Genomic DNA, 27,936 nt, shown 5'->3' with positions numbered 1-27,936 from the left:
TTAAAATCCAACGAACACGAACCGGTTTTTTCTTTCTTTTGTCTTTCTCACGTCAGGAAACGAACGAGAGGAGCTCGAGCGGTCCATGCGCTCCCGCCCCCCTCACACGCGCGACGCATCCATCACGCACACGCGTCTGACGCGACAACAGAACGCTACGCATCCATCACGCACACGCATCTAACGCGACAACAGCAACGCCACTAAACTACAGTACATCTGTTGCACTGATTCTCCTACAGTCACACTCACATTATTACAGAAGTAGATCAATCTGATCATCAGCATCATCTGTCTGTCAATGTTTTAATGTCAGTTATTCCTGTAATCCTCTTATATTCGAGGACAAGTCTTTATATCAGAAAATCAGTGCCATTTTCAGATGTGTTCTGCAATGATGATGATCGACAGCTCTGATTGGCTGAATGGACTGAGTGATTGGTTGGACAGGCTGGTAACAGATAGTCCATCGATCATGCCGTTCATTCAATCAAAGAAACAGTTCAGTTAATATCACCTAATGTCCACTGATCAATAACTGCGCACTGCTGCCCCTATGGAGATACACGTCTAGTTCCATCATGGTTAGCATAGCAACTGAATCATAGCAGCCTAAAGGCCCAAACATACTGTACACAAGTACATGAAGGCAGATGCATCTTGTTACGCAAGCACGATTTTGTGCATCGTTGCGTTGTGAAATGTGTCAGCGCTCAGATCATAATACAACGCAAGTACATGAACGCAGATGCATCTTGTTACGCAAGCTCGATTTTGTGCGTCGTTGCGTTGTGAAATTTGTCAGCGCTCAGATCATAATACAACGCAAGTACATGAACGCAGATGCATCTTGTTACGCAAGCACGATTTTGTGCGTCGTTGCGTTGTGAAATGTGTCAGCGCTCAGATCATAATACAACGCAAGTACATGAACGCAGATGCATCTTGTTACGCAAGCTCGATTTCACGCGTCGTTGCGTTGTGAAATTTGTCAGCGCTCAAATCATAATACAACGCAAGTACCTGAACGCAGACGCATCTTGTTATGCAAGCTCGATTTCACGCGTTGTTGAGTTGTGAAATGTGTCAGCACTCAACTCATAACACAACACAAGTACGTGAACGCAGACGCATCTTGTTACGCAAGCTTGATTTCACGTGTAGTTGCGTTGTGAAATTTGTCAGCGCTCAAATCATAATGCAACGCAAGTACATGAACGCAGACGCATCTTGTTACGCAAGCTCGATTTCACGCGTTGTTGAGTTGTGAAATTTGTCAGCGCTCAAATCATAATACAACGCAAGTACATGAACGCAGACGCATCTTGCTACTCAAGCACGATTTCTCATGTCGTTGCATTGTGAAATTTGTCGGTGCTCAAATCAAAACACAACGTTAGTATGTGAATGCAGAAGCATCTTGTTATGCAAGCTCGATTTCACATGTTGTTGCGTTGTGAACCGTGTCAGCGCTCAACTCATAACACAACGCAAGTACGTGAACGCAGAAGCATCTTGTTACGTAAGCTCGATTTCACATGTCTTTGCGTTGTGAAATGTGTCAGCGCTCAAATCATAATACAACGCAAGTACATGAACGCAGACGCATCTTGTTACGTAAGCTCGATTTCACATGTCTTTGCGTTGTGAAATGTGTCAGCGCTCAAATCATAACACAACGCAAGTACGTGAACGCAGATGCATCTTGTTACGTAAGCTCGATTTCACGCATCATTGCGTTGTGAAATGTGTCAGAGGTCAACTCATAACACAACGCAAGAACGTGAACGCAGACACATCTTGTTACGCAAGTTCGATTTCACGTGTCGTTGTGTTGTGAAATTTGTCAGCGCTCAACTCAACACCACGCAAGTACGTGAACGCAGACACATCTTGCTACGCAAGCTCGATTTCATGCATCGTTGCGAAATGTGTCAGTGTTCAATTCATAACACTATGCAAGTACGTGAACACAGATGCAACTTGCTACGCAATCTCAATTTCACGCATCGTTTCGTTGTGAAATGTGTCAGCGCTCAATTCATAACTCAACGCAAGTACATGAACACAGATGCATCTTGCTACGCAATCTCGATTTCACGTGTCATTGCATTGTGAAATGTGTCAGCGCTCAACTCATAACACAACGCAAGTACGTGATCGCAGACATACCTTGTTACACAAGCTCAATTTCACGTGTCATTGCTTTGTGAAATGTTTCATCGTTCAATTCATAACACAATGCAAGTACGCGAACGCAGACGCACCTTGTTATGCAAGTTCGATTTCACACGTCGTTGCGTTGTGAAATTTGTCAGCACTCAACTCAAAACACAACGCAAGTACGTGATCGCAAACACACCTTGTTACACAAGCTCGATTTCACGCGTCGTTGAGATGTCAAATGTGTCAGCGGTCAACTCATAACACAACACAAGTACGTCGATTTCACGCTTCGTTGCGTTGTGAAATGTGTCAGCGCTCAACTCATAACACAACGCAAATATGTGAATGCAGGTCTCGTAGCGGGTGCCAGATGGTGCCCCGTCCCTGAGAAAGAAGGTCCTTCCTCAGGGGAATTCACAGGGGGGGACTGTCACGAGGAGCGTGAGGTCCGAGAACCACATCTGGGTGGGCCAGTAGGGTGCTACCAGGACGACCTGCTCCTCGTCTTCCCTGACCTTGCACAGGGTCTGTGCAAGTAGGCTCACTGGGGGAAACGCATATTGCGCATGCCAGGGGGCCAGCTGTGTGCCAGTGCGTTTATGCCGAGGGGGGCCTCGGTCAGGGCCTCCCAGAGCGGGCAGTGGGGAGGATTCTTAGGAGGCAAACAGGTGCACCTGTGCCTGTCCGAATCGACTCCAAATCAGCTGGACCACCTGAGGGTGGAGTCTCCACTCTCCCCTGAGGGTAACCTGTCGTGACAGCGCGTCCGCTGTAGTGCTGAGGTTGCCTGGGATGTGAGTGGCTAGCAGCGACTTGAAGTGCTGCTGACTCCAGAGGAGGAGATGGCGGGCAAGTTGTGACATACAACAAGAGTGCAGACCGCCTTGGCGGTTGACATATGCTACCGTTGCCATGTTGTCTGTCTGAACTAACACTTGCTTGCCCTGGATCAATGGCCGAAACCTCTGCAGGGCGAGCAGAATTGCCAACAACTCGAGGCAGTTGATGTGCCAATGCAGTCCACAATCCGGCGGCTGCGTGCCCATTGCAAACAGCGCCCCAGCCCATTTTGGAGGCGTCCGTCATGACCACGATGCGCCTGGAGACCAGTTCTAGGGGAACACCTGCCCGTAGAAACGAGAGGTCAGTCCAAGGGCTGAAAAGATGGTGACAGACCGGCGTGATGACCACGTGATGTGTCCCGCGGCGCCATGCCCATCTCGGGACTCGAGTCTGAAGCCAGTGCTGAAGCGGTCTCATATGCATCAACCCGAGAGGGGTGGCCACCGCTGAGGATGTCATTTGCCCCAGGAGCCTCTGAAAAAGTTTCAGTGGAACCGCTGTTTTCTGTTTGAATGCCTTCAAACAGGCCAACACCGACTGGGCGCGCTCGCTCGTGAGGCGCGCTGTCAAAGAGACTGAGTCCAACTCCAAACTGAGAAAAGAGATGCTCTGAACCAGGAGGAGCTTGCTCTTTTCCCAGTTGATCTGAAGCCCTAGTCGGCTGATGTGTGAGAGCACCAAGCCCCTGTGTGCGCACAACATGCCCCAAGAGTGAGCTAAGTTTAGCCAGTCATCAAGATAATTGAGAATGCGAATGCCCACCTCCCTTAGCGGGGAAAGGGCTGCCTCTGTGACCTTCGTGAAGACGCAAGGAGACAGGAATAGGCCGAAAGGGAGGACCTTGTACTGATAAGCCTAACCCTCGAATGCAAGCTGCAGGAAGGGTCTGTGTCGAGGAAGGATCATGATGTGGAAGTACGCGTCCTTCTGGTCTACCGCCGCGAACCAATCCAGAATGCGTTTTTGCGTCAGCATCTTGAACGGGAATCTGTGTAAAGCCCGGTTCAGTACTCGCAGGTCCAAGATTGGCTGCAACCCACCGCCTTTTTTTGGTACAATGAAGTAGGGGCTGTAAAACCCCTTCTTCATCTCGGCCAGAGGGACAGGTTCTATCGCGCCCTTCCGTAGGAGGGTAGCGATCTCCATGCACAAAGTAGCAGCATTTTCGTCCTTTACCAAGGTGAAGTGGATACCGCTGAACCTGGGCGGATGCCTGGAGAACTGAATCAAGTAGCCGAGTCGGACGGTCCGGACCAGCCATCGTGACGGATTGGAAAGCGCAAGCCACGCGTCCAAGTTCCGTGCAAGGGGGACCAAAGGGACAATGTCATCGGACATACCGGCAGGTGGAGCCTCGCGGCGGGGCGGAGCTCGAGGTGCCACACCATGTCGTGGCCGTGCTGAGTCTAGGGACATCGAAGCACTTTCCTGGCTCCTTGTGACCACCCCCGGAACAGCCTGGGATGGGGGAGGAAGAGGCTTGTCCTCCTGACCCGTGGAGACTGTCACATCTGGGGCGGATCTGTGCCACAGCTGGGCGCTCAGGGGCGGGAGACTGCCGCTGGAGCGCCAAACCTGCCAAATAGAGTGGTGGACGGTGGTCGTGATGACAGCCGTGCACACCGGATACATGACCCAGGGAACAAGAAAACCGCTCTTGCTGAACTCTTGAGTACTGCAGCCACTAGGGCATGCAGCGCAATTAAATGCAAAGGTAACAAAAAGATTCTCCTCCCGGCCTTTGACTGGGGGATGGAGAGGTCTGCTTACGAGCTCCAGAGCAGCGGGTTTCGTCGTCCCTGGGTCGCCAGTCTCAAGGGCGCTTTGAAGCCTTTCATGGGTTCTTGGCGGCCGCGAGACGGGTGGCATCTGCTTCCTGCGGTGGGCTCCATGCCGGGGCTGGGCCGAAGGGGCGGGCTGCGGCGGAGCCGGTGCAGTCACTGCAGGGGGACGACCTTGGCGACGAGCAGACGGGGTACGGGATCTTGAGCCGCGCTGGGGCAGGATATGACGGATAGCCTCCGTCTACTGCTCCACCGTCGAGAACTGCTGGGCAAAGTCCTTGACGGTGTTGCCGAATAGGCCAGCCTGGGAGATGGGGGCAGCAAGGAACCATGTCCTGTCGGCCTCACCCATCTTGACCAGGTTGAGCCAAAGGTGGCACTCCTGGACCACTAATGTGGACATCGTCCGCCCGAGAGACCGCGCCGTGACCTCCGTCACTCGGAGAGCGAGGTCAGTCACCGAGCGCAGTTCCTGCATCAATCCCTGGGCGGAACTACCCTCGTGCAGTTCCTTTAGCACCTTGGCAGACTTGCAGGAGAGCCATGACGCGCAGGGTGGAGGCAGCTTGTCCAGCGGCACCATAGGCCTTGGCCATAAGAGACGACATAAACCTACAGGCCTTGGACGGGGGCTTCGGGCACCCTCGCCAGGTGGCGGCGCTCTGCGGACATAGGTGCACCGTGAGCACCTTTATCCACCGAGGGATTGCCGAATAGCTCTTGGCTGCCCCACCATCGAGGGTAGTGAGGGCGGGGAAGCTGAAAAGATCGGGACCGGGCAGTAAAAAACTGCCTCCCACGACCTTGTCAGCTCTTCATGCACCTCCAGGAAGAAAGAAAAGGGGGCGGGGCATGGCTTTGAGCGGTGCCACGAGCCCAGGAACCAATCATCGAGCTGCGAGGGTTCAGGGAAGAGCGGAGGGTTCCATTCTAGCCGATGCTCGGGGCTGCCCGAGAAAGCATGTCATCATCTCCACGTCAGCCTGTGACTGGGCAATCATACCCAAAGGGAGGAGCCCAGCTGAGGCTTTCACATCTGACTGGACGAGCCCGCTCTCCGATGCTACGCTCGAGAGCTCATTACTTTTGCGGGCTCCGAATAAGAGGTCAAACTCGCCGTGAGACAAGCCGGCGGACTCATCCGGAAACCCGATCGGGGCAGACGAGCATGCTGGGGAATGGGAGGTCCACGGGGGGATACCCAGCAGAGGCAGTCCCATTGGGGTCCAAAAAAATCGCCCCCAGTGCTAGCCACGCGCTGGCTTCATACCCGTGGGTAAAAGGACCAAGGCGGGGAGCCACTGAGGTGGCTTGCTTTCTTACGAAGGCGAGCCACGACCGCATCGTTGCCATGGACATGTCCTCGCAATGAGTACATGACCATCCACGAATGCTGTCTCCGCATGAGCAGTGCCCAGACACGAAAGACAGTGAACGTGACCATCAGAAGGCGAGAGATAACGAGCGCAACCAGGAATAAACACAATCGGAAAGGTATGTTTAAAAAGATGCGTCTTTAAAAAGATGTTCCTTGTGTGCCGTTCTTTTAGAGAAATATACTCTTTTAGAGAAATATACTCTTTTAGAGAAATATGCTTAAATGCCCAGGGGCATTCTCTGCAGTGCACCAGTGCAGAGGAGGGAGCAGCCGCTGAAATGCGCCGTCAGATCCAGCAGAGGTGAATGAACAGTCGTTGGAATTCAGCTCAGTGAGCATGACCGTTCGGCTTCGAAGAGAAAATCTGAATGAGTGGTTACATACCAGCTCCTTTTATACCCGTATGTCCGGGGGAGTGGCATGCAAATACCACTCGCCAATTTTCATTGGCCTTTTATCAAAGACCAGAGGTGTCTCAGGCTCCCAAGAGTGAACCCTAGTGTCAGTACATCGACACAACGTCGAGTGAGTGACAGATAGGGAAGTCTAATTAAGATAGTTTTATCTGTGAAGGGCATCACAATCTAATTAACAAAAAACACACATCAAAAACATGTCTTCCAGATGTAAACACACACACCAAAAAGATGTCTTCCAGATGTAAATACACATCAAAAAGAAGTCTTCCAGATGTGAACTCACAACAAAAAGATGTCTTGCAGATGTAAACACACATCAAAAAGACGTCTTCCATATGAAAAACACAACAATACGACGTCTTCCAGATGTAAAAACACATCAAAAAGACATCTTCAAGATGTAAACAAACACACAACAAAAAGACGTCTTCCAGATGTAAACACACACATCAAAAAGATGTCTTCCAGATGTAAACTCACATCAAAAAGATGTCTTCCAGATGTGAACACACAACAATAAGACGTCTTCCAGATGTAAACACACAACAATAAGACGTCTTCCAGATGTAAACACACATCAAAAAGACGTCTTCCAGATGTAAAAACACATCAAAAAGATGTCTTCCAGATGTGAACAAACACATCAAAAAGAAGTCTTCCAGATGTAAACACACATCAAAAAGACATCTTCCAGATGTAAACACACACGTCAAAAAGCGTCTTCCAGATGTAAACACACACATCAAAAAGACGTCTTCAAGATGTAAACAAACACACATCAAAAAGATGTATTCCAGATGTAAACACACACATCAAAAATATGTCTTCCAGATGTAAACACACATCAATAAGATGTCTTCCAGATGTGAACTCACAACAAAAAGATGTCTTCAAGATGTGAACTCACAACAAAAAGATGTCTTCCAGATGTGAACTCACAACAAAAAGATGTCTTCAAGATGTGAACTCACAACAAAAAGAAGTCTTCCAGATGTGAACTCACAACAAAAAGAAGTCTTCCAGATGTGAACTCACAACAAAAAGATGTCTTCAAGATGTGAACTCACATCAAAAAGACGTCTTTAAGATGTACAAACACACATCAAAAAGTCTTCCAGATATAAACACACACACATCAATAAGACGTCTTCCAGATGTAAAAACACATCAAAAATATGTCTTCCAGATTTAAACACCCATATCAAAAAGATGTCTTCCAGAAGTAAACACACATCAAAAAGATGTCTTCCAGATGTAAACACACACATCAATAAGATGTCTTCCGGATGTAAACACCCACATCCAAAATATGTCTTCCAGATGTACAAACACACATCAAAAAGACGACTTCCAGATGTAAACAAACACATCTAAAAGACGTTTTCCAGATATAAACACATACATCAAAAAGACGTCTTCTAGATGTAAACACACATCAAAAAGACGTCTTCCCGATGTAAAAACACAACAAGACATCTTCCAGATGTAAAAACACATCAAAAATATGTCTTCCAGATGTAAAAACACATCAAAAATACGTCTTCCATATGTAAAAACACATCAAAAAGATGTATTCCAGATGTAAACAAACACATCAAAAATATGTCATCCAGATGTAAACACACATCAATAAGATGTCTTCCAGATGTAAACACACACATCAAAAAGACGTCTTCCTGATGTAAACACACACCAATAAGATGTCTTCCAGATGTAAAAACAAATAAAAAAAGACGTCTTCGAGTTGTAAACAAACACACATCAAAAAGATGTCTTCCAGATATAAACACACACATCAAAAAATGTCTTCCAGATGTAAACACGCACAACAAAAAGACGTCTTCCAGATGTAAACACACAACAAGACGTCTTCCAGATGTAAACACACAACAATAAGATGTCTTCCAGATGTAAACACACAACGATAAGACGTCTTCCAGATGTAAAAACACATCAAAAAGATGTCTTCCAGATGTGAACAAACACATCAAAAAGAAGTCTTCCAGATGTAAACACACATCAAAAAGACGTCTTCCAGATGTAAACACACAACGATAAGACGTCTTCCAGATGTAAACAAACACATCAAAAAGACATCTTCCAGATGTAAACAAACACACATCAAAAAGATATCTTCCAGATGTAAACAAACACACATCAAAAAGACATCTTCCAGATGTAAACAAACACACATCAAAAAGATATCTTCCAGATGTAAACAAACACATCAAAAAGACATCTTCCAGATGTAAACAAACACACATCAAAAAGACATCTTCCAGATGTAAACAAACACACATCAAAAAGATATCTTCCAGATGTAAACAAACACATCAAAAAGACATCTTCCAGATGTAAACAAACACATCAAAAAGACATCTTCCAGATGTAAACAAACACACATCAAAAAGACATCTTCCAGATGTAAACAAACACACATCAAAAAGATATCTTCCAGATGTAAACAAACACATCAAAAAGACATCTTCCAGATGTAAACAAACACCCATATCAAAAAGATATCTTCCAGATGTAAACACACACAGCAAAAAGACGTCTTCCATATGTAAACAAACACATCAAAAAGATGTCTTCCAGATGTAAACACACATCAAAAGTCTTCCAGATGTACAAACACACATCAAAAAACGTCTTCCAGATGTAAACACACACAACAAAAAGCCATCTTCCAGATGTACAAATGCACATCAAAAATATGTCTTCCAGATGTAAAAACACATCAAAAATATGTCTTCCAGATGTAAACACACATCAAAAATATGTCTTCCAGATGTAAACACACATCAAAAATATGTCTTCCAGATGTAAAAACACATCAAAAATATGTCTTCCAGATGTAAAAACACATCAAAAAGATGTCTTCAAGATGTAAACACACATCAAAAAGAAGTCTTCCAGATGTAAACACACATCAAAAAGAAGTCTTCCAGATGTAAACACACATCAAAAATATGTCTTCCAGATGTAAAAACACATCAAAAAGACGTCTTCAAGATGTAAACACACATCAAAAAGAAGTCTTCCAGATGTAAACACACATCAAAAAGAAGTCTTCCAGATGTAAACACACATCAAAAATATGTCTTCCAGATGTAAAAACACATCAAAAAGACGTCTTCAAGATGTAAACACACATCAAAAATATGTCTTCCAGATGTAAAAACACATCAATAAGATGTCTTCAAGATGTAAACACAAACATCAAAAAGACGTCTTCCTGTTGTAAACACACACCAATAAGATGTCTTCCAGATGTAAAAACAAATAAAAAAGACATCTTCGAGATGTAAACACACACATCCAAAATATGTCTTCCAGATGTACAAACACATCAAAAAAAGTCTTCCAGATGTAAACACACATCAAAAAGATGTTTTCCAGATGTAAACACACACATCAAAAAGATGTCTTCCAGATGTAAACAAACACATCAAAAAAAGTCTTCCAGATGTAAACACACATCAAAAAGACGTCTTCCAGATGTAAACACACACATCAAAAAGACGTCTTCCAGATGTAAATACAAACTTCAAAAAATTATCTTCCAGATGTAAACACACACATCCAAAAAGATGTCATCCAGATGATACAGTGCATCCAGTGAAATTATTCACAGCGCTTCACTTTTTCCACATTATTCCAAAATGGATTAAATTCATTATTTTCCTCAAAATTCTACAAACAATACCCCATAATGACAATGTGAAAGAAGTTTGTTTGAAATCTTTGCAAATTTATTAAAAATAAAAAACTAAACAAATCACATGTACATAAGTTTTCACAGATTTTGACACTCAAATTGAGCTCAGGTGCATCCTGTTTCCACTGATCATCCTTGAGATGTTTCTACAACTTGATTGGAGTCCACCTGTGGTAAATTCAGTTGATTGGACATGATTTGGAAAGGCACACACCTGTCTATATAAGATCCCACAGTTAACAGTGCATGTCAGAGCACAAACCAAGCCATGAAGTCCAAGGAATTGTCTGTAGACCTCCGAGACAGGATTGTATCGAGGCACAGATCTGGGGAAGGGTACAGAAAAATTTCTGCAGCATTGAAGGTCCCAATGAGCACAGTGGCCTCCATCATCCGTAAATGGAAGAAGTTTGGAACCACCAGGACTCTTCCTAGAGCTGGCCGCCCGGCCAAACTGAGCGATCGGGGGAGAAGGGCCTTATTCAGGGAGGTGACCAAGAACCCGATGGTCACTCTGACAGAGCTCCAGCGTTTCTCTGTGGAGAGAGGAGAACCTTCCAGAAGAACAACCATCTCTGCAGCACTCCACCAATCAGGCCTGTATGGTAGAGTGGCCAGACGGAAGCCATTCCTCAGTAAAAGGCACATGACAGCCCGCCTAGAGTTTTCCAAAAGGCACCTGAAGGACTCTCAGACCATGAGAAACAAAGATTGAACTCTTTGGCCTGAATGGCAAGCGTCATGTCTGGAGGAAACCAGGCACCGCTCATCACCTGGCCAATACCATCCCTACAGTGAAGCATGGTGGTGGCAGCATCATGCTGTGGGGATGTTTTTCAGCGGCAGGAACTGGGAGACTAGTCAGGATCGAGGGAAAGATGAATGCAGCAATGTACAGAGACATCCTTGATGAAAACCTGCTCCAGAGCGCTCTGGACCTCAGACTGGGGCGGAGGTTCATCTTCCAACAGGACAACGACCCTAAGCACACAGCCAAGATAACAAAGGAGTGGCTCCGGGACAACTCTGTGAATGTCCTTGAGTGGCCCAGCCAGAGCCCAGACTTGAACCCGATTAAACATCTCTGGAGAGATCTGAAAATGGCTGTGCACCGACGCTCCCCATACAACCTGATGGAGCTTGAGAGGTCCTGCAAAGAAGAATGGGAGAAACTGCCCAAAAATAGGTGTGCCAAGCTTGTAACATCATACTCACAAAGACTTGAGGCTGTAATTGGTGCCAAAGGTGCTTCAACAAAGTATTGAGCAAAGGCTGTGAATACTTATGTACATGTGATTTTTTTTTTATTTTTTTTTTATTTTTTTATTTTTTTAATAAATTTGCAAAGATTTCAAACAAACTTCTTTCACGTTGTCATTATGGGGTATTGTTTGTAGAATTTTGAGGAAAATAATTAATTTAATCCATTTTGGAAAAAGGCTGTAACATAACAAAATGTGGAAAAAGTGAAGCGCTGTGAATACTTTCCAGATGCACTGTAAATAAACATCAAAGAGACGTCTTCCAGATGTAAACGCACATCAAAAAGATGTCTTTGTGGTGTACTGGTGTTATCGGGGCCTTCCATTTAGTAAGAATGAAACTTTAATTTCTTCTTACTAAATATAGGCGCTTCGCACTGATGTAAACCTGCAACGTAGAGCTGACCAGACAGAATGCTGATTTAACAGTAGAACATTTTTTGGTGTTGATAAAAGATCATTTATTTAACATATTAGTTTGTATTATTCTAGTATTTTACTTGACGAAACTATCTCCAACAGTTCTACTGAATCTAGCTAGTCAAAAAAATTATCTTAAAATATAGCATATGAGTAAAAACTTTACTAATCAGCCGAATGTCCACACTTTCTTGAAATAATTAGATTTTTCTTTACACTGATAAAATACTGGATGAATTGGCGCACTTTGGCTGCAGTTCTCTTATCGTCCTGCAGAGGTCAGTGTTGTGCCACAAAAAGTATTGCTCACAAGAACCAAATATCGCCTGTAGTATCGTCAGCGGTGTTACTGATGAAGAGTTTGAGGTGTACAGACTGTGTTCTGATCATTCAACTGTCCTCATGTTAACCCTCTCTGTACCTCATTCACTCGGGCACATCTCTGGATGAATTACTGCACTCATTGAAGGGACACTATTGTAAAACAAACATCTGTATATGAAAACAGATTGAATGTTCTCGAGTGTAGCATTTGTTTTCAGAGCTTGTGTCACTGTTAGATAACCATCAATAGATGATAATCACTCCAACAGAATAAATGTGATTGCCTGATGAAAGACGTATTTTTCAAACAGTCCATTACAACACATGACATATGATTTGTCGTAGGCCTGAGAGTCCTGGTCAAACATAACTTGACTTCACACCCGAGTTCCCTTTGAGAGGGCCTTTGCTTTAGGACTGCAGTGAAAGTGTCTCTATGAGTTTCTCAGGAACCTTTCATGGAGTGAGTCAGTGGAGAGGGCGGAGCTTCAGATGATTATGCCCTCCCCCCTCTGTTGCTAGGTAACAGTTAATAAGAGAGCTGGCTGTGGGGGTGTTGAGGGGGGAAGTGTAGGACACAACCTTTCCTGTCCATACTGCTCTTTCACTATATTACTTACCTCTGCGTGCTGGTTTATTGTTTTATTGACTGAAAGTCCTTCCATGTCTCTACCTATCAATATTTCATGTGCCTTGTTCTCATACGTGACTGAAAAATGAATGAGTACAGTGGTTGTGTGAGGAATGACGGTTGAGTGTACAGTTATTCAGTGTAGTTCATGTGTAGTTTATTGTCTTACTGCAGCACACTAAATGATGGATAGTAAATATATAGTGTACAGAGAAGCTGTAGTAATGCAGGTATCAACAGTGTTGCCAACTATTTCTCATGGGAAGTCAACAAAGGCTGCTGAAATGTTGCTAAAAATAGCTCAATCACGTGATGACGTCATTTATAACGTAAGATGTCAAATTTACATATGTAAATGAATTGCCGTAAAGAGCTACGACAATTCTTTAAAGGTGTAGAACCATATGTTTTTTTTTTTTTTTTAAATCAAACTAATTATTTAACAATTAGCATTTAACTACTAATCATTTAGCTATGACTAACTGAACTTGTCAAACATTCAGACAGTGGGGAATTTCTATTTTTTTATTTATTTATTTTGTTTTGTAATTAAACTGCATGATTGAACAATGACAAAGTCCAGAATTATCCTAGCAACAGCACCAGGGTGTTGGGGATGTTTTTATTATGATTTATTTTTAAACATGGATCTATATGGCTTATAATGCCTCACGTGGAGCTGTTTTGGAGATAATGTGCAATATATCTGTTGTGTGATGTTGAACCATCAGTGTGTATTACTTGTGCCAGTGTTACTGTGTCACAATGACTTTTGACAGTGACACCTCATCTGTTCATTTCACTTATCTCTAAACTTTATTACAGATCCATTCTCTTGCTCTTGTAAGAATGAACTCGGAAGGACAGGATGGTGCAGAACACATCTATTGCCAGCTTTGAGATGTGAAGAACATTTGAATCCAGTGAGAGAACTACTGAAATTATCATCATCACACAAGAGAGGTTTTGACTAATGACGCGTTAAAGAAAAAAAAAGTCTGTTTACACGTTTCCTCAATGTGTTTATTACTTTATTCAAATGAAGGCAAACAAAACAACAAATGTTGACTCTCACGAGTCGTCAGACTGTCTCGAGCTTACAGCAGGAAACGTTTGAGGGAAAACAACGATAAATGTCCTTCGTCTGCCACCGTAGTACCGCTATGACTTCAGGTTCTTGCCCACAAGTCACCATCTAATGCATCCTTGATATTTGGCCTGATCAAGAACACATCCAGGCAATTTTATGCATTCTCGGTACTTGCATTCCTGAGGATTGGAATCAAACTTCAGCAGTGGATAATGACGTTGAACGAGTCCATGAGAACATAAGAAAACATAAGAACGCACATTGAGAAACAGCCAGAGAGAGAGAAATGGAACCTCGAGTTCTGAACATTTTACATTCTGAGAGAAAACGAGGAAACTTGTTAATAAAACATTTGTTCTCCGTGGTGTGAAGCCAACCCTCTGCTATAAAGGTGCGGTCACATTTACCTTCGCATGGCGTAATTCCTTGGAAGAAATACAGTCATCTCAAAGGGAATCCGTGTGAAATTAAAGATTGCTTAATTACTGAGATGACTATATTACTGTTAACTTTCTGTGGCAAAGAATTCCTCCTAGCAGATTTGGTGTGTAGCAGTGATGTTTCATTCCTGAACGAATAGGTCTTTTAGAACGAATCTTTTAAGTGAACGAATCGTTCTCGTTCACCTCCATACTCTCCAAGACTGACTATAGCAGGAGCCAGTAGCATTCGAGTGCACGCTGTGAAGGAGCATATCATTGGTTTGACACACTGAATGAATACGCCCCTTCACTGAACTAGTTGGTCATTTGGGTCTGAACGACACAATGTCATTCGTAAATGAACTGAATAGTAAACTTGTTCGCGAATGAATTGTGAAAGATGATCTGCTGAACGACTGAATGAGATGGAGACCTGCCGTTCGTTCAGTTCGACATGTGAGTCAATCGCGTTCGAAAGGGGTGAAATGCATTTAAGAAATTTATAGATATACACAACACTTGATGCCCAATTTATAAATGTGTAAAAATGACTGAAGACATACAGCAAAAATGACAGGAATCACAAGCCGTGTTTCCATAAAAATGTTTCAAATTTTTTATGCGCATTTCTAAAAATTCCACTAAAGAAAATACGAATCGTTGCGCATTCCATCCACTACGTCACATGCATTATCTTCAGGGAGCCACCTTGTCATAATGGAGCAGCTGAACGATCTCCTTGCTTGGAGCAATCGTACAGTAATTAAATGCTGCCAGGACAGGCCGCAGAAAGTGTAATATTTGATATAATGAGGGCTGAAATGGAGGTGATGCCCATATGCTGCCAGCCTCCGCATACCTGAGCGCCCACGTTTAAAACTGTTCTGGTGGATTGTGAGGACCCACTTTAAGGACCAGCTAGGGGTTAGACACTACCAAATGTCAACGGCTTTGTTCATAGAATTGTGTGCCAACTTCCAAGGTCTCTGTCCTTTCAGTGGGCCAATCACATCAAGCTATCGTACGCTCATAACATGTGCATGAATGGTTAAAACACATCATCGTTTCCATCACCTTAATGCACATTTGAAATAATGCGAAAACGAAAACATTTATGGTGTTAAAACCAAATTTTTTAAAGTGTCTTTGTACTTTTGTAGATATGCCAATTCCATTTGTCTTCCTTTGTCATGCGTTTAAAGACTGACTTTTACATGAGCCAATAGCATTCGAGAGCAGGCTGTGAAGGAGCATATCATTGGTTGGTCCCACAGAACGAATACACTCCTTCACTGAACTAGTCGGTCATTTTGTTTGTCGGTCAACTCTCTTGGTAGAATTTTTTATAAATAATTAGACTTGTTGACTGTTTAGGTTCAATGCAATTACTTAAAAGATGGTATTTTTGGCAACATCTGCAGTCGCAAAGACATAACTTGAAGATCTGGTCAGTAAACGAATAAATCAATAAATCTGTACAAATCTATTTGGTGAATGGCATCAAAAGAATCGAGTCACTAAAATGAATCAAATTCACCATCACTAGTGTGGAGTTCAAGTTTGTTGAAGTTTGACAGGCAAATTTGCCGCTTTGACCAATAGGAAGTTGTTTAGTTTGGCAGTGACCTCTGTGTGGGCGGAGCTTCATACACAGCTGAATATTTACAATGTAAGGATATCATTTTAGCTGTGAGTTTCTTTTTAACTTTACTCTCACAGAGTATAACGGTTTTTGTTGGTATCTCACACGCTCTACATCCACCTACTCCTTCTTCGCACGCAGAATTTTACTTTGCAAAGTTAAATGTGACCGCGCATTAAGCCCCGCTGCCGTTAGTTACTGTTGCTCAAGCTTTCCTACCGGCATCTGTACTTCCGCAAACACAGAGAGAGAGAAGCGATCTCACTGAGTAAATTACATCAGGAAATTTTCAATAACACCTTTGTCAACATCACATTTATATCTAGCAGGCTACATACAGTTGTTGTCAAAAAGGTTCCCAGTATCCATGGAAAGCTAAATCCAAAACAAATGCATGCTTCATGATCAAAGCAAACGCTTATATTCAACTAGAAAGAGGCCACATTTTGCTTGGATTGAAAAATGATGCAAAGTAGATAAAACAGATCAAATATTTTTAATAATTATTTATTGATAAAGTTTTTTTTTTTCATTGCAATGGACATACCATTAGGCTTACTTTGGACATTACTTTAAATCAAAAGGAATCTTAATTTATTTTTTGTCCAGAAGTTTTTGAATCAACTTTGATCAAAATGTGTAGGTCGAAATATATCTTTATTGACCAAAAAATTCAAGAATATTGCTATATAATTTTTTGCTTATATTGCCCACCCCATCACATGATTATTAAGCCCTTTTTTTTTTTTTTTCAGAAAAAAAAACAAAAAAACAAAAAAACAAAAAAAAAACATATTGTGAAATACCATTACTTATACCATGATATAGAGTTTTGGTCATATCGGCCACCCCACAAACAGAGCGCAACAGTGCCCACACACTTTTTCATCCGTCTTGGTTCCGGAAGTATTTTGCCCATTAATTTCTGCCATAGTGATTTCATAAAATCCATCATAGAAGAATTGTGCACCATGAACCAAATCAACCAGCTCTGAGGTGAATCACAATATTACAAATTTTAATTTGAAGAAAAAAAAAAAGGTTTTCTGACAATCGGACAAAAAGACAAAAGGTACAAGACTGTGAGGGAATGAACTACAAAGACATGAGGCATTGCCAATGACGTAATCAAATTGAAAAATGATTGAAAAATATGAAACTATTGATTTAAAGTTGATTATAAGTATAAAAACAATACATTTCAATTTTACTGCAAAACCATATTCAGATATATACAAATATCTAAGTAGTTTGAGTGAAATGAGAGTGAAATTCACAGTGCATCATGGGTAGTGTAGTTCTTCACCAGTAATTCTGCTATTAAACATGACTGTAAATAAATGACTTTGAAATAATGCAGACTGATGCCTTCAACAGGAGCATATACCATCGATTAATGACCTCAGAGCTCATGGTAGGTTTGTAAGTTATCGTTAATAATTAATTCCCTTATGGAGAAAATGAATGGGATTTTTACTTCCAGAACCCGACTGTTGCACTCTATAGATCTATGTGGTTTTGTATGGTACAGTATGTATAGATATTACAGTAGATATGTAATACAGTATGCTGATAGTACAGTGCATGGCGTCATACAGTAGGTAGATAAGGCAGTACAGTATGTGGTATGTGTAAATAATGTAGCACAGGATGTTGTGAGGTGGTACAGTAGACAGTGTAGTACAGTAAGTGTAGTGTGTGCATACACAGAGAAACTGGCAACAGTACAAGCAACACAAAGCAAACAGAGAGAGAGACTGAGATGAGCAGCAGGTAGACAGACGCCCTGTGAACACACCAGAGAGAGAGAGAGAGACAGACAGCGCAGGAAAAGCGCCCGTGTTTTATTGGCTTTATTCAGCATGTGAAAGAATTCTGCTCCCTCATTTGTGTCGTGACTTCATACAGTCATCAAAACACTCTCACTATTAAAGTCATTGAGGTTTGTGTTCATATTGTCATACAAAAAGAGCAATTCTCTCATTATTATTTACACAATCTGTACAAGAATCGTTGTATAGATGAATATGATGTAAACATTTTGGTAACATATCAAAGTGGATGTGATTTTATCCCATAGTGAAACAATTCACTCATTCAGCCCGCATTCTCTTGCACTGCAGTTACCATGGGAACAGCAATGTAACATCCATGGCATTGCCATAGCAACAAGAGTATTTTACATAGAAATCACTGTCTCGTGCACACGTTTATCACCCTTCATGACAAATTGACCGATTCTGTGAAAAAACAACAGATGGAGTTTGTACTGTAGTGATATGACTATAACAACAGGCCGTTTCTTACCTGTAGAATACTTCAAACCAGCTATACTTACCTTAGAATAATGAGAATATAGTAGTCAAAAAAAGGATAAAAGTTACTTATATATTGCAAATACACTAGAAAAATTATAACTACAACTATGCCTAAAAGGCGTATTTTCTCTATGAACACAAGAAAAATGTTGATTTTCAAGCATATAAAGCTCAAGCTATAGCAGTGAGGGTTTGTAAAGAAATGTGTGTGTGTGTTCTAAACTATAAACCTATTTAAACGGCCAGCGTTAGCTGTGAGAAGAAGTCAAACATTCATTACTGCGCTATAAAAGGAACATTTACACTGCCGGCTTCAACATACGAGAAAACACCCTAAAAATGCCTTGATATAATAATGTACTAAAATGAATCAAAGACATAAGAGTTACTCTAACTGTACAACAGGGGAGCTGAAACGTTATTCTGTGATAGACCTAAAGTGAGGACAAGACCTCACAATAGCATTACACTTAAACAAATGACACTCTATAAACATCCTATTCATTAATGTTACAAAATCAGTCATTCCTTAGAAAGGGTTCAAAAGCCCTGCTTTATATCATAATACATACTCAATGTATTGTGTGTGTGTGTGTGTATGTGTGTGTGTCTGGAAACCTTCTTCAAGAGGTGACCAGACGTTGAACACAACTGAAGAGAAACTTAGCAAGGACTATTTAGGAAAATAATTGAGTAAACTAAATATATCCACAACAGCACTGCTCAGCTCTGTTACACTGTAGTAAAAGATTAAAGGTAAACTCTTAAATGAAGCTGGTTAGGAGGCAGTAAAATATCAGAATTAAGTAATAAACATGAATTTAAAAAGCAAACTATTGATTAAAACATCACTTATCATGAGTAGTAATGATTTTACTACACTTTGCATATTTTTGTTTTTGTTATTTTGTTCTGTTTTTAATTGTTATTTTGGTTATTTGTTAAATACTTGAAAAAGCTATAGTAAAGGTTGACCTTGTCTGTATATATAAAGAGAAATGTATTTACAGGCAAAACAAAGCGAGGCGTTGGTACTGACCTAACTCTATTATTTCCACCTCAATGTCTTTCACCATCATAACATGTTTGAAAGAGTCACGTGACATGAGAATGTAAAGGTATCTCAGGGCAAATCACCATGAATATCATCTGATATGAAATACCACGGCAGTAGAGACTTTATTATAAATGACTGGCATAAAACTCTGGCATAAAAGCAGACCGGAGCGTTTCCATGCTTCCTTTGATATGGAGACTAGAGTGATCACATTCAAAAATCACTAACGCTCACCTAGTCGCTCCATATCTGCAGCCAGAGGCCCCTAGAACTGGGTTAGGAAAGTGTAAGTAAACCATGAGACCATGGGAAATAAAAGACAAATGAAACCCACTGGAATTCAACAAGATATTACCTGCCACCGGTGTCTTCACAGCATCTCTTAAGTACAGTTATTACACTGTTAATAAAATCAATGAGCATCTATTATATTTTCATGATTGTATCTGCACAAAAAAAAAAATGTCAACACTGGGCCTTTCTGGTATGAGGAGAGCAGAGATGGCAGCATGGCAATGGATGGAGGTGAAACAGGCCATCTGCTCTCTTGCACTTCTTCTTAGACTCACTCGGCAGATGGACATCCTCTTGTTCTCACAACAGCTCGTAGAGATGAACCATTGGTGTAAACGTGAACTTCACAGGAAATGACATTTTTAATTCTCTCAAGTTCTGTGTGTTCTGCTAAAATCTGGCTGTGGAGTTCTCAGGATAACAATGTTTCCCTGTTCTTTACAGCAGCAGCGTTCGGCGCCGACCTTTATTCACCCACTATCTTTCACACATCAGACTCAATGCTGGAGAGTTTTTCATATACGTGTCCATTGCTGCCATTGAAAGGTCGCGGTGGACCAAGGCTGAGCTTGCTGGTGTGGTGGTTCCCGATGCACAGCTCTGCAGGGAAGCATGGGGCCAAGTTAGACATCACTCCTGAAGTGGCAGATGCTGGAAGGAAGGAGGTCACACCCATGGGGCAGCACAAGTCGGCACACTGCTGCTGCTTGCTGATGTAGTAGGACTTGGCACAGTGCAGCAGACACTGGTCATCACCAAACGTAGGGATGAAGGGGTTGTGGTTGGTTCGGTCAGGATAGAGGGATTTGGATAAGGAATGAACTGGCCCCTCCATCAGTCCTCTGTCTTTTAGGCCCCTCTCTCCCACTGAGCGCCGATAAGGTGTGCCCTCCCCCGCTCTAAACAAACCGAACGGCGATCCTGTGCCCTTTTCCCTCTCAACACCTCCATAGAAGAGCGGGTCATGGTCCGTATCCTGACGCTCAAATACATGTGCGAAGGGACTAGAGGCATCCATGCAGCGCTCTCTCTCCTTAAGGCTTACGCTGCGCGGCGGCAGTAGGGCTCCTCCCAAACCTCCTGCCCCACCAAACCCCAGTGCCCCACCTATCCCCCCTGCCTCCTCTCTCTGTAGGTCTACAAAGGTATCGTAAGAATGTTGCCGGCGTAGCGGCTTCCCACTGAAGGCTCTGCGGCGCTGCGCTGGCGTCTGGCCCCTACTGCCAGCTCCCAGCTGGTCTAATAGGTGGTTACTGTCCTCACTGATGTCATACAGGTTGCCTGATTTCTTGCAGGCTTCACACCGCATACAAGTAGCTGAACTGGGGCGGCTGCTCCCTAGTCCTCCACCCCCCGATGCCACACAGCTACTGCCGCTGCCAACATAGCCCCCACCACCATGTAGAAGTCCACCCCCATGTAGGGCAGTCTGCTTGCTACTTGCGCTGCTGGCACGACAGGTACGACATTCCCACTCGCCCCCAGTCTTGCTGTCCATCTTCTTGGGTTTGCTCTTCAGGAAGTCATCTACAGACACCAGGCTTGTGCAGATTCCTCCGCCTCCCCCACTGGGACCATCTGTAAGATCCACGTGCTCCCACTGCGGGACACCTTCTTTGGGCCGGAACTGATCCAGGTAGAAATCTCTCAGGCTTTCCTTGTCCTGCAGCAGGTATGAAGATGAGTTTGCTCCACCTCCCCTCTTGCGTTCTGATGGAGGAGAGGCGGAGCGGTGTCCGTGGTGATGGTGGTGGCGGCGACGGTAACCCAGCTCAATCTCATCGAGTTCACGCCGGGACTTGGCAGACGCTGGTCGTTTCTTCAAGCTGTCTCTGTACTGCTTCCGTTTCTTAGCATTGCCCTCTAGGTTGCCGTAGGTGACGGTATGAGTGGAAATGTCAGACACGTCTGAACGGATGTTTCCATCGTCACCTCCACTACAATACCAGTCATGACCTGCGATGTATCCAGAACTTGAGGCTCCACCTTTAAATGAGAACTTCCCATACAGGTTGGCCAGTTCCTGCTTCAAGCCCTGCCCAGATGGAGGAGTTTGGCTCTGCAGTAGGTCAAACTTGCTCATGTTCCTGTGCGTCAGGGCAGAGCGTGGCTGGGTGCTGAAGATGGGAGCGACACCCCCACCCAAACTATCGCAGTCAAACATGCCACCCTCCAGAGAACTGCTGGAGCCCAGACTATGGGGGCGGTTAGGAGGCGGGCCAGTGAGCCCCAGGGTTGAACCTCCGTGGTGGTGCAGGTAGTGGTCCTGGTACAAGTTACTGTCCTTCAGGTGCAGGTTGCCAAAGGTGCGCTCCACCTCACTGATGTAGTCGTTGAACATGTTGTCCTCAGGCAGGTATGGGACCTTACAGTCCGAGTGTCCGGCAAGACTACGGCGGTGCTCACTGATGTCGTACACAGATGACTCCCTACGCATGAAGTCGAGGGCACTGTGCGGGGAGCCGTTGACCCCAGAAAGAGACGCCATGTTCTTGGCGGTGCGCAGCAGACGCAGGATGTTTGAGTGAGTGTTCTTCATGGTGGCGGAGGGGGAATTCAGTTCTGAACTCTTCTCTTCGATTTCAACTCCGTGAATGCAGCTATAAATCTCCTGCGAGAGAGAAAGAAGTTTCAGTGTAGTTGAGAGATTTTCAGAGATGCCGATTAAACGTTATTGTAGCACACTGTATTTCTATGTCTTTTGTTTCAGATTTTCAGCATAAACAGTGTGTGCATGTGCAGTGTTCTCATATGCATTTTGTGTGTGTGCCAATGCATATTTTGTGTATGTTTTAGCTAGACTTACCCTGCTGATGGCAAAGGTGAATCCTGGTTTCCCAGAACACACACCCATGAAGCAGAAGCGCATATGCCAGTAGAACACATGTTCAGCGATGAAGGTGATGAGTGACAGAGCCATGGCAGCTCCCAGCATGTAGAAGACACCCGCCATGTTGTCCACGTCTAGCTGACTGCTCATCACTTCATTCTTCTCATGGTGGCAGATCCCGGTGAGCCAGAGCGCCTCAAACTCCTCCATATCACCTGAGACACACAGACACACACACACACATTAGAATACTAAGGAGTGTTTAAGGTGTGTATGTGTTTGTCAGTGGTGTGTGATGGACTTTTGAAATGAGGCAGAGAGTTTTCTTTTTCTTTTAGTCCAATGTAAATTCATATTTTTGTTCCATTTGACTTTTACATAGTTTTCAGGTTAAATCCATATAGAAATGTGATATATCTCAATATGTAAAACAGAGGGGCCTGTAATATGTGTGTTCATGTTTGGTTTTCACTGATACAAGTCACATACTTGCACAAAAGCAACAGCATATATTTCAAAAAAATAAAAAAATAAAAAATTAAATTAAATTAAAAAAAAATGCCAGTTTTCATGTAACTAACATATATTTATATTTCAAATAATAGTGGAATTTAAAATGTCATTTACATATACTGTTATCCAAATATATGAACTTTTTAAAAATATTTTATATACAGTACATGTTAATTATCATATTTCATATTTTATTTTTGGAACCCATATGTAATACGCTTTATCTTACACTGTGTAAAACCATACTATAAAATTTTTGTAGTTTCATATTGACAGACTATTTAAGCCAATAATATATATTTTTTTATTATTATTTATATTGCTTTAAAAAAAAAAAAAAAAAATATATATATATATATATATATATATATATATATATATATATATATATATATATATATATATATATTTTAGTCACCATATTTTCGGATCAGTCATCTGCTCCTCTGTAATAATGGCATGATGGCACGGAGCTGTGTCTTTAAGAGCAGGTGCTCACTAAAAAACTGCTTACTGACACACCATTTCATGTTTCAAGTAATTTTAAGTTCATTTTGATTTGGATGTGGTCAAAATTGGAGTTGTCCAAGTAGGTTAGTTGTTAACTCTGTAAACATTTCTACACTTCCATCAGCTCATCCCATCATAGTGATCAGCAGAGAGTAGACGTGCTTCTGCCGCTGTGTGCATGAGAGGTGGGCTTTATCACATTGATTGACTGATGGCAATGTCTTCCCTCATGTGAGTTTTCACCTGTATTTCGCTGTTACCCCCTCACATTCACACCACGGCGGAGCTCACTGAGATCGCAATGAGCTTAAAGGAGTTGTGAGAGATGTTGCCTCCCTCTGAAACTGCTGCTGTTGCTGTTTGACAGTTACTTAAGAAATATAACTGCTACACATGATTTGAGCTCACATTTTATGATATTTTACGTGGTTTATTTATGTACAGTCGATTATTTTCCTCACCTGAATTTTTTTAAGAGGCACGGCCTCCCTTGCCTCCCAGGAGAAAATACCAATTGTATATGTACTGTATATGTATTTGTTGGTGTGTGAATGTGTGTGTACCGTCTCCAAACAGCTGAAGGATTGCGAGGTCCACTTGTCTTTTCCACCCAGAATCTTTCTGAATTGCGATTCCATATCCAGTCGAAGCAAAAACTTTACCTGAGCCAATAGTCACGAGTTTACAGCCCTCATCTCTACCAGCCATATAATTCAACACTGCAGCATCATAAATAAACGCATCCAGCTTTCTGTCCATAAAAAAACAAGACAGCACAACTCACATATTAACATTCAAAACGTGCAGTGATGTTTCTACAGTTATAAATAGCCGTAATATATTTGATTATGTTTAAATATTAAAAAAATGTAATTATTTAAATATTTATATTAGGTCTGTCAGTCGATGAAATCGATCACATTTTAATCAAATTACATGATATGCAGATTAATTAATCACATATGAATATTTGCAGATAAATAAGGATTATTAAAATAAATAAACATAATTAAATATATGATTAAATAATTCAAACTAATTATCCAGTATATATATATATATATATATATATATATATATATATATATATATATATATATATATATATAAAACAGACAAAGTGTGGTTTGTTGTCTATACAGCTGGAGTTTTGCTTACTGCCCCCTGCTGAAAACAGGTGGTGCTTCAATCTTGAATTGCTCCGATAGTACTGTAGGAATATTCCTTATTGCAGTCTTGGGGAATGATTAATTATGTTAACTTTTTAACAGATTTTTTTATATATAATTAATCGCACTGAATTAACACGTTAAATCAACAGCCCTAATTTAAATATTTATTAACTATTTAAATATTAAATTATTTAAACTTTAATAATTAAATTATATTTATATACTATATATTTAAATATGACAAATTGCTTGTTTTATTCTTCATTTGTAAGTCACTTTGGATAAAAGCATCTTATAATGACAATGTAATTATTTTCTGTATATGGTTCTTTAGTTTCAGTTTTTAATAACTAAGATACATTTATCAGAAAATCAAAACTTGAAACTTTTTTGAACAAACCTCAAACTTTTCAGAGAAAATCAAACACTATGCAATACTAGATTATATTTCATTTAAATGTTGCCTTTGAATACACAGATTAAACACTCATTACACACTGAGATTTATTCAAAACAAAATGAACATGATGACTTATTGCTACTACTTGTACTCTCCACTTATGTGAAAAACTAAGAACAACATTATTGTAAGTGTCCAAAATGAAAAACCTGAGGTCAGCCCAAGAAATCTTTCCTACATCACAGGTCATGTAACGTCTTGGTTACTGTTGTAACCTCTGTTCCCTGATGGAGGGAACGAGACGTTGTGTCGATGTAGTGACACTAGGGGTCGAACTTGGGAGCCCCAAACACCTCTGATATTTGAGAAAAGGCCAATGAGAATTGGCGAGTTGAATTTGCATGCCACTCCCCCGGACATACGGGTATAAAAGGAGACGGCTTGCATCCACTCATTCAGGTTTGTGCTGAGGAGCCGAGACAGAGTCCCGGCCATTTCAGCGGGTAGTTCAGTGTTGTGGCAGGAGGGACACAACGTCTCATTCCCTCCATCAGGGAACGGAGGTTACAGCAGTAACCAAGATGTTCCCTATCTGTCACTCACTCGACGTTGTGTCGATGTAGTGACACTAGGGGTCCCTATACAAAACGCCACAACCAGCTGAACTGTGTTATGTGAATCGGTGGTGCAGATGCAGGCAGGCTACCATGTGCCCAGGGGAAGACACGGGTTTGCCGTCAGGGAAACCATACCATAGAAAATATCTCATATGGGATTACCGACAGGGAACCACCACATATGGAGCACCTATCCCAAGTACAGGGGCTGACCTGACAGGGTACGAGTACTGGGCCTGGCATCGAAATCCTCCACCGAATTCGCCTGCCGCAGGGTGCTGGGGGAGGAAAGTCATCCAGGGTTCGCCAGTCCTGGGAACTCACGTGGACGAAAAAGCACACGTTATCCCCTCAGGGAGTAGAAATGTACTGAGTGCAAGCGGTAAACCCAGCCAGCTGCTTGCATATTTACCTGTTCATACCTGCTAACACACGGGACAAAACTGGCTCAACCTGGAGATTGTAAAATCTTGCAAAGGTATTGAGTGTCACCCAGCCTACTGCTCTACAGATGTCTGTTAGAGAGGCACCGTTCGTCAGGGTCCAAGAGGATGCCACACTCCTAGTAGAGTGTGCTCATACTCCCAGGGGGCACAGTGCGCCCTGGGCCAGGTATGCCAAAGCGATGGCATCCACAATCCAGTGGGCAATCCTCTGTTTGGAGACAGCCTTCCCCTTCTGCTGTCCCCCAAAACAGACAAAGAGCTGCTAAGAGCGTCTAAAGCTCTCTGCGTGGTCCAAGTAAACAAGCAAGGCATGTACCAGACACAGCAATGACAAGGCTGGGTCTGCCTCCTCCCAGGGCAGCGCTTGCAAGTCCACCACTTGATCCCTAAAAGGGGTAGTGGGAACTTTGGGCACATAGCCCGGCCGGGGTCTCAGGATAATGTGTGAGTATGCTGGACCGAACTCTAGGCACGTATCGCTGACAGAGAATGCCTGCAGGTCCCCAACCCTCTTGATGGAAGTGAGCGCAGTCAGGAGTGCCGTATTCAATGAGATGGCTTTTAGCTCGACTGACTCCAGGGGCTCAAACAGGGCTCTCTGTCCCAGCAAGACTACAGTGAGGTCCCACGAGGGAATGAGGCATGGCCTAGGAGGATTCAACCTCCTGGCACCTCTAAGGAACCTGATGATCTGGTCGTGCTTCCCCAAGGAATTACCATCTACCGCATCGTACCACATAAACTTTTAAGATGGAGTGGGACAGCTGCCCCTCCAACCCCTCCTGCAGGAAGGAAAGCACCAACCTGACTGCACAACTCTGTGGGTCTTCACCTCAGAAAGAACACCAATTCGTGAACAGATGCCACTTCAAGGCATACAGCTGCCTCGTAGTGGGAGCTCTAGCCTGAATGATAGTGTCTACCGCATCCCGTCCATGAGCAAGACATGGAGGTTCCAGAGGTCTGGGCATGGGTGCCAAATCGTGCCCCATCCCTGAGAAAGGAGGTCCTTCCTCAGGGGAATTTGCCAGGGAGGAGCTGTCGCGAGGAGTGACAGTAGGCCAGTACAGTGCCACCAACACGACTTGTTCTTCGTCCTCCCTGACTTTGCACAGAGTCTGTGAAAACAGGATCACTGGGGGAAACGCATATTTGTGCAGGCCCCAGGGCCAGCTGTGTGCCAATGTGTCCGTGCTGAGCGGGGTCTCGGTCAAGGAGTACCATAGCGGGCAGTGGGAGGATTCCTGGGAAGCAAACAGGTCTACCTGCGCTTCACCGAATCGACTCCAAATCAGCTGGACCACCTGGGGGTGGAGTCTCCACTCTCTTCTGAGCATCACCTGTCATGACAGCACGTCCGCTGCGCGACTGAGTTCACCTGGGATGTGAGTGTCCCGCAACAACTTCAGTTGCTGCTGACTCCAAAGGAGAAGATGGTGGGCGAGTTGAGACATGAGCGTAAACCGCCTTGGCAATTTATATATGCTACCGTCACCATGTTGTCCATCCGGACTAACACGTGCTTGCCCTGGATCAACGGCCAAAACCTCCACAGAGCCAGCAATACCGGCAGCAACTCGAGGCAGTTGATATGCCAACACAGTTGAGGTCCTGTCCAGGGGCCTGAGGATGCGTGACCATTGCAAACGGCACCCCAGCCTGACTTGGACATGTCTG

The 27,936-nt window shown here is 43.2% G+C and overlaps 2 protein-coding genes across 3 annotated transcripts in view; both read right to left on the bottom strand.

Annotated features, from left to right (window-relative positions):
* tcf20 (transcription factor 20) overlaps positions 1 to 194 on the bottom strand; it is a 25,851-nt gene extending 25,657 nt beyond the window's left edge. Inside the window, exon 1 of the mRNA XM_051713783.1 lies at positions 1 to 194. This exon is cut by the window's left edge and continues 107 nt beyond it. The gene's annotated coding sequence lies outside the window, so the exon portion shown is untranslated.
* A 16,399-nt stretch (positions 195 to 16,593) lies between these two features.
* grin2ba (glutamate receptor, ionotropic, N-methyl D-aspartate 2B, genome duplicate a) overlaps positions 16,594 to 27,936 on the bottom strand; it is a 76,675-nt gene continuing 65,332 nt past the window's right edge. For both annotated transcript variants that reach the window (XM_051713784.1, XM_051713785.1), the window contains 3 exons: positions 24,188 to 24,375; positions 22,578 to 22,816; positions 16,594 to 22,382 (listed from right to left, as the gene is read on the bottom strand). In XM_051713784.1, the coding sequence (XP_051569744.1) occupies positions 20,256 to 22,382; positions 22,578 to 22,816; positions 24,188 to 24,375 (2,554 nt within the window). In that variant the 3' untranslated portion in view covers positions 16,594 to 20,255. The remainder of the gene's footprint in view (positions 22,383 to 22,577; positions 22,817 to 24,187; positions 24,376 to 27,936) is intronic.

Source organism: Myxocyprinus asiaticus, chromosome 13, assembly GCF_019703515.2.
Source record: "Myxocyprinus asiaticus isolate MX2 ecotype Aquarium Trade chromosome 13, UBuf_Myxa_2, whole genome shotgun sequence".
In the NCBI taxonomy this organism is placed as follows: Eukaryota; Metazoa; Chordata; class Actinopteri; order Cypriniformes; family Catostomidae; genus Myxocyprinus; species Myxocyprinus asiaticus.
Note: the sequence above shows the minus strand (reverse complement) of the source record. Positions and strands in the feature narration are given on the sequence as shown.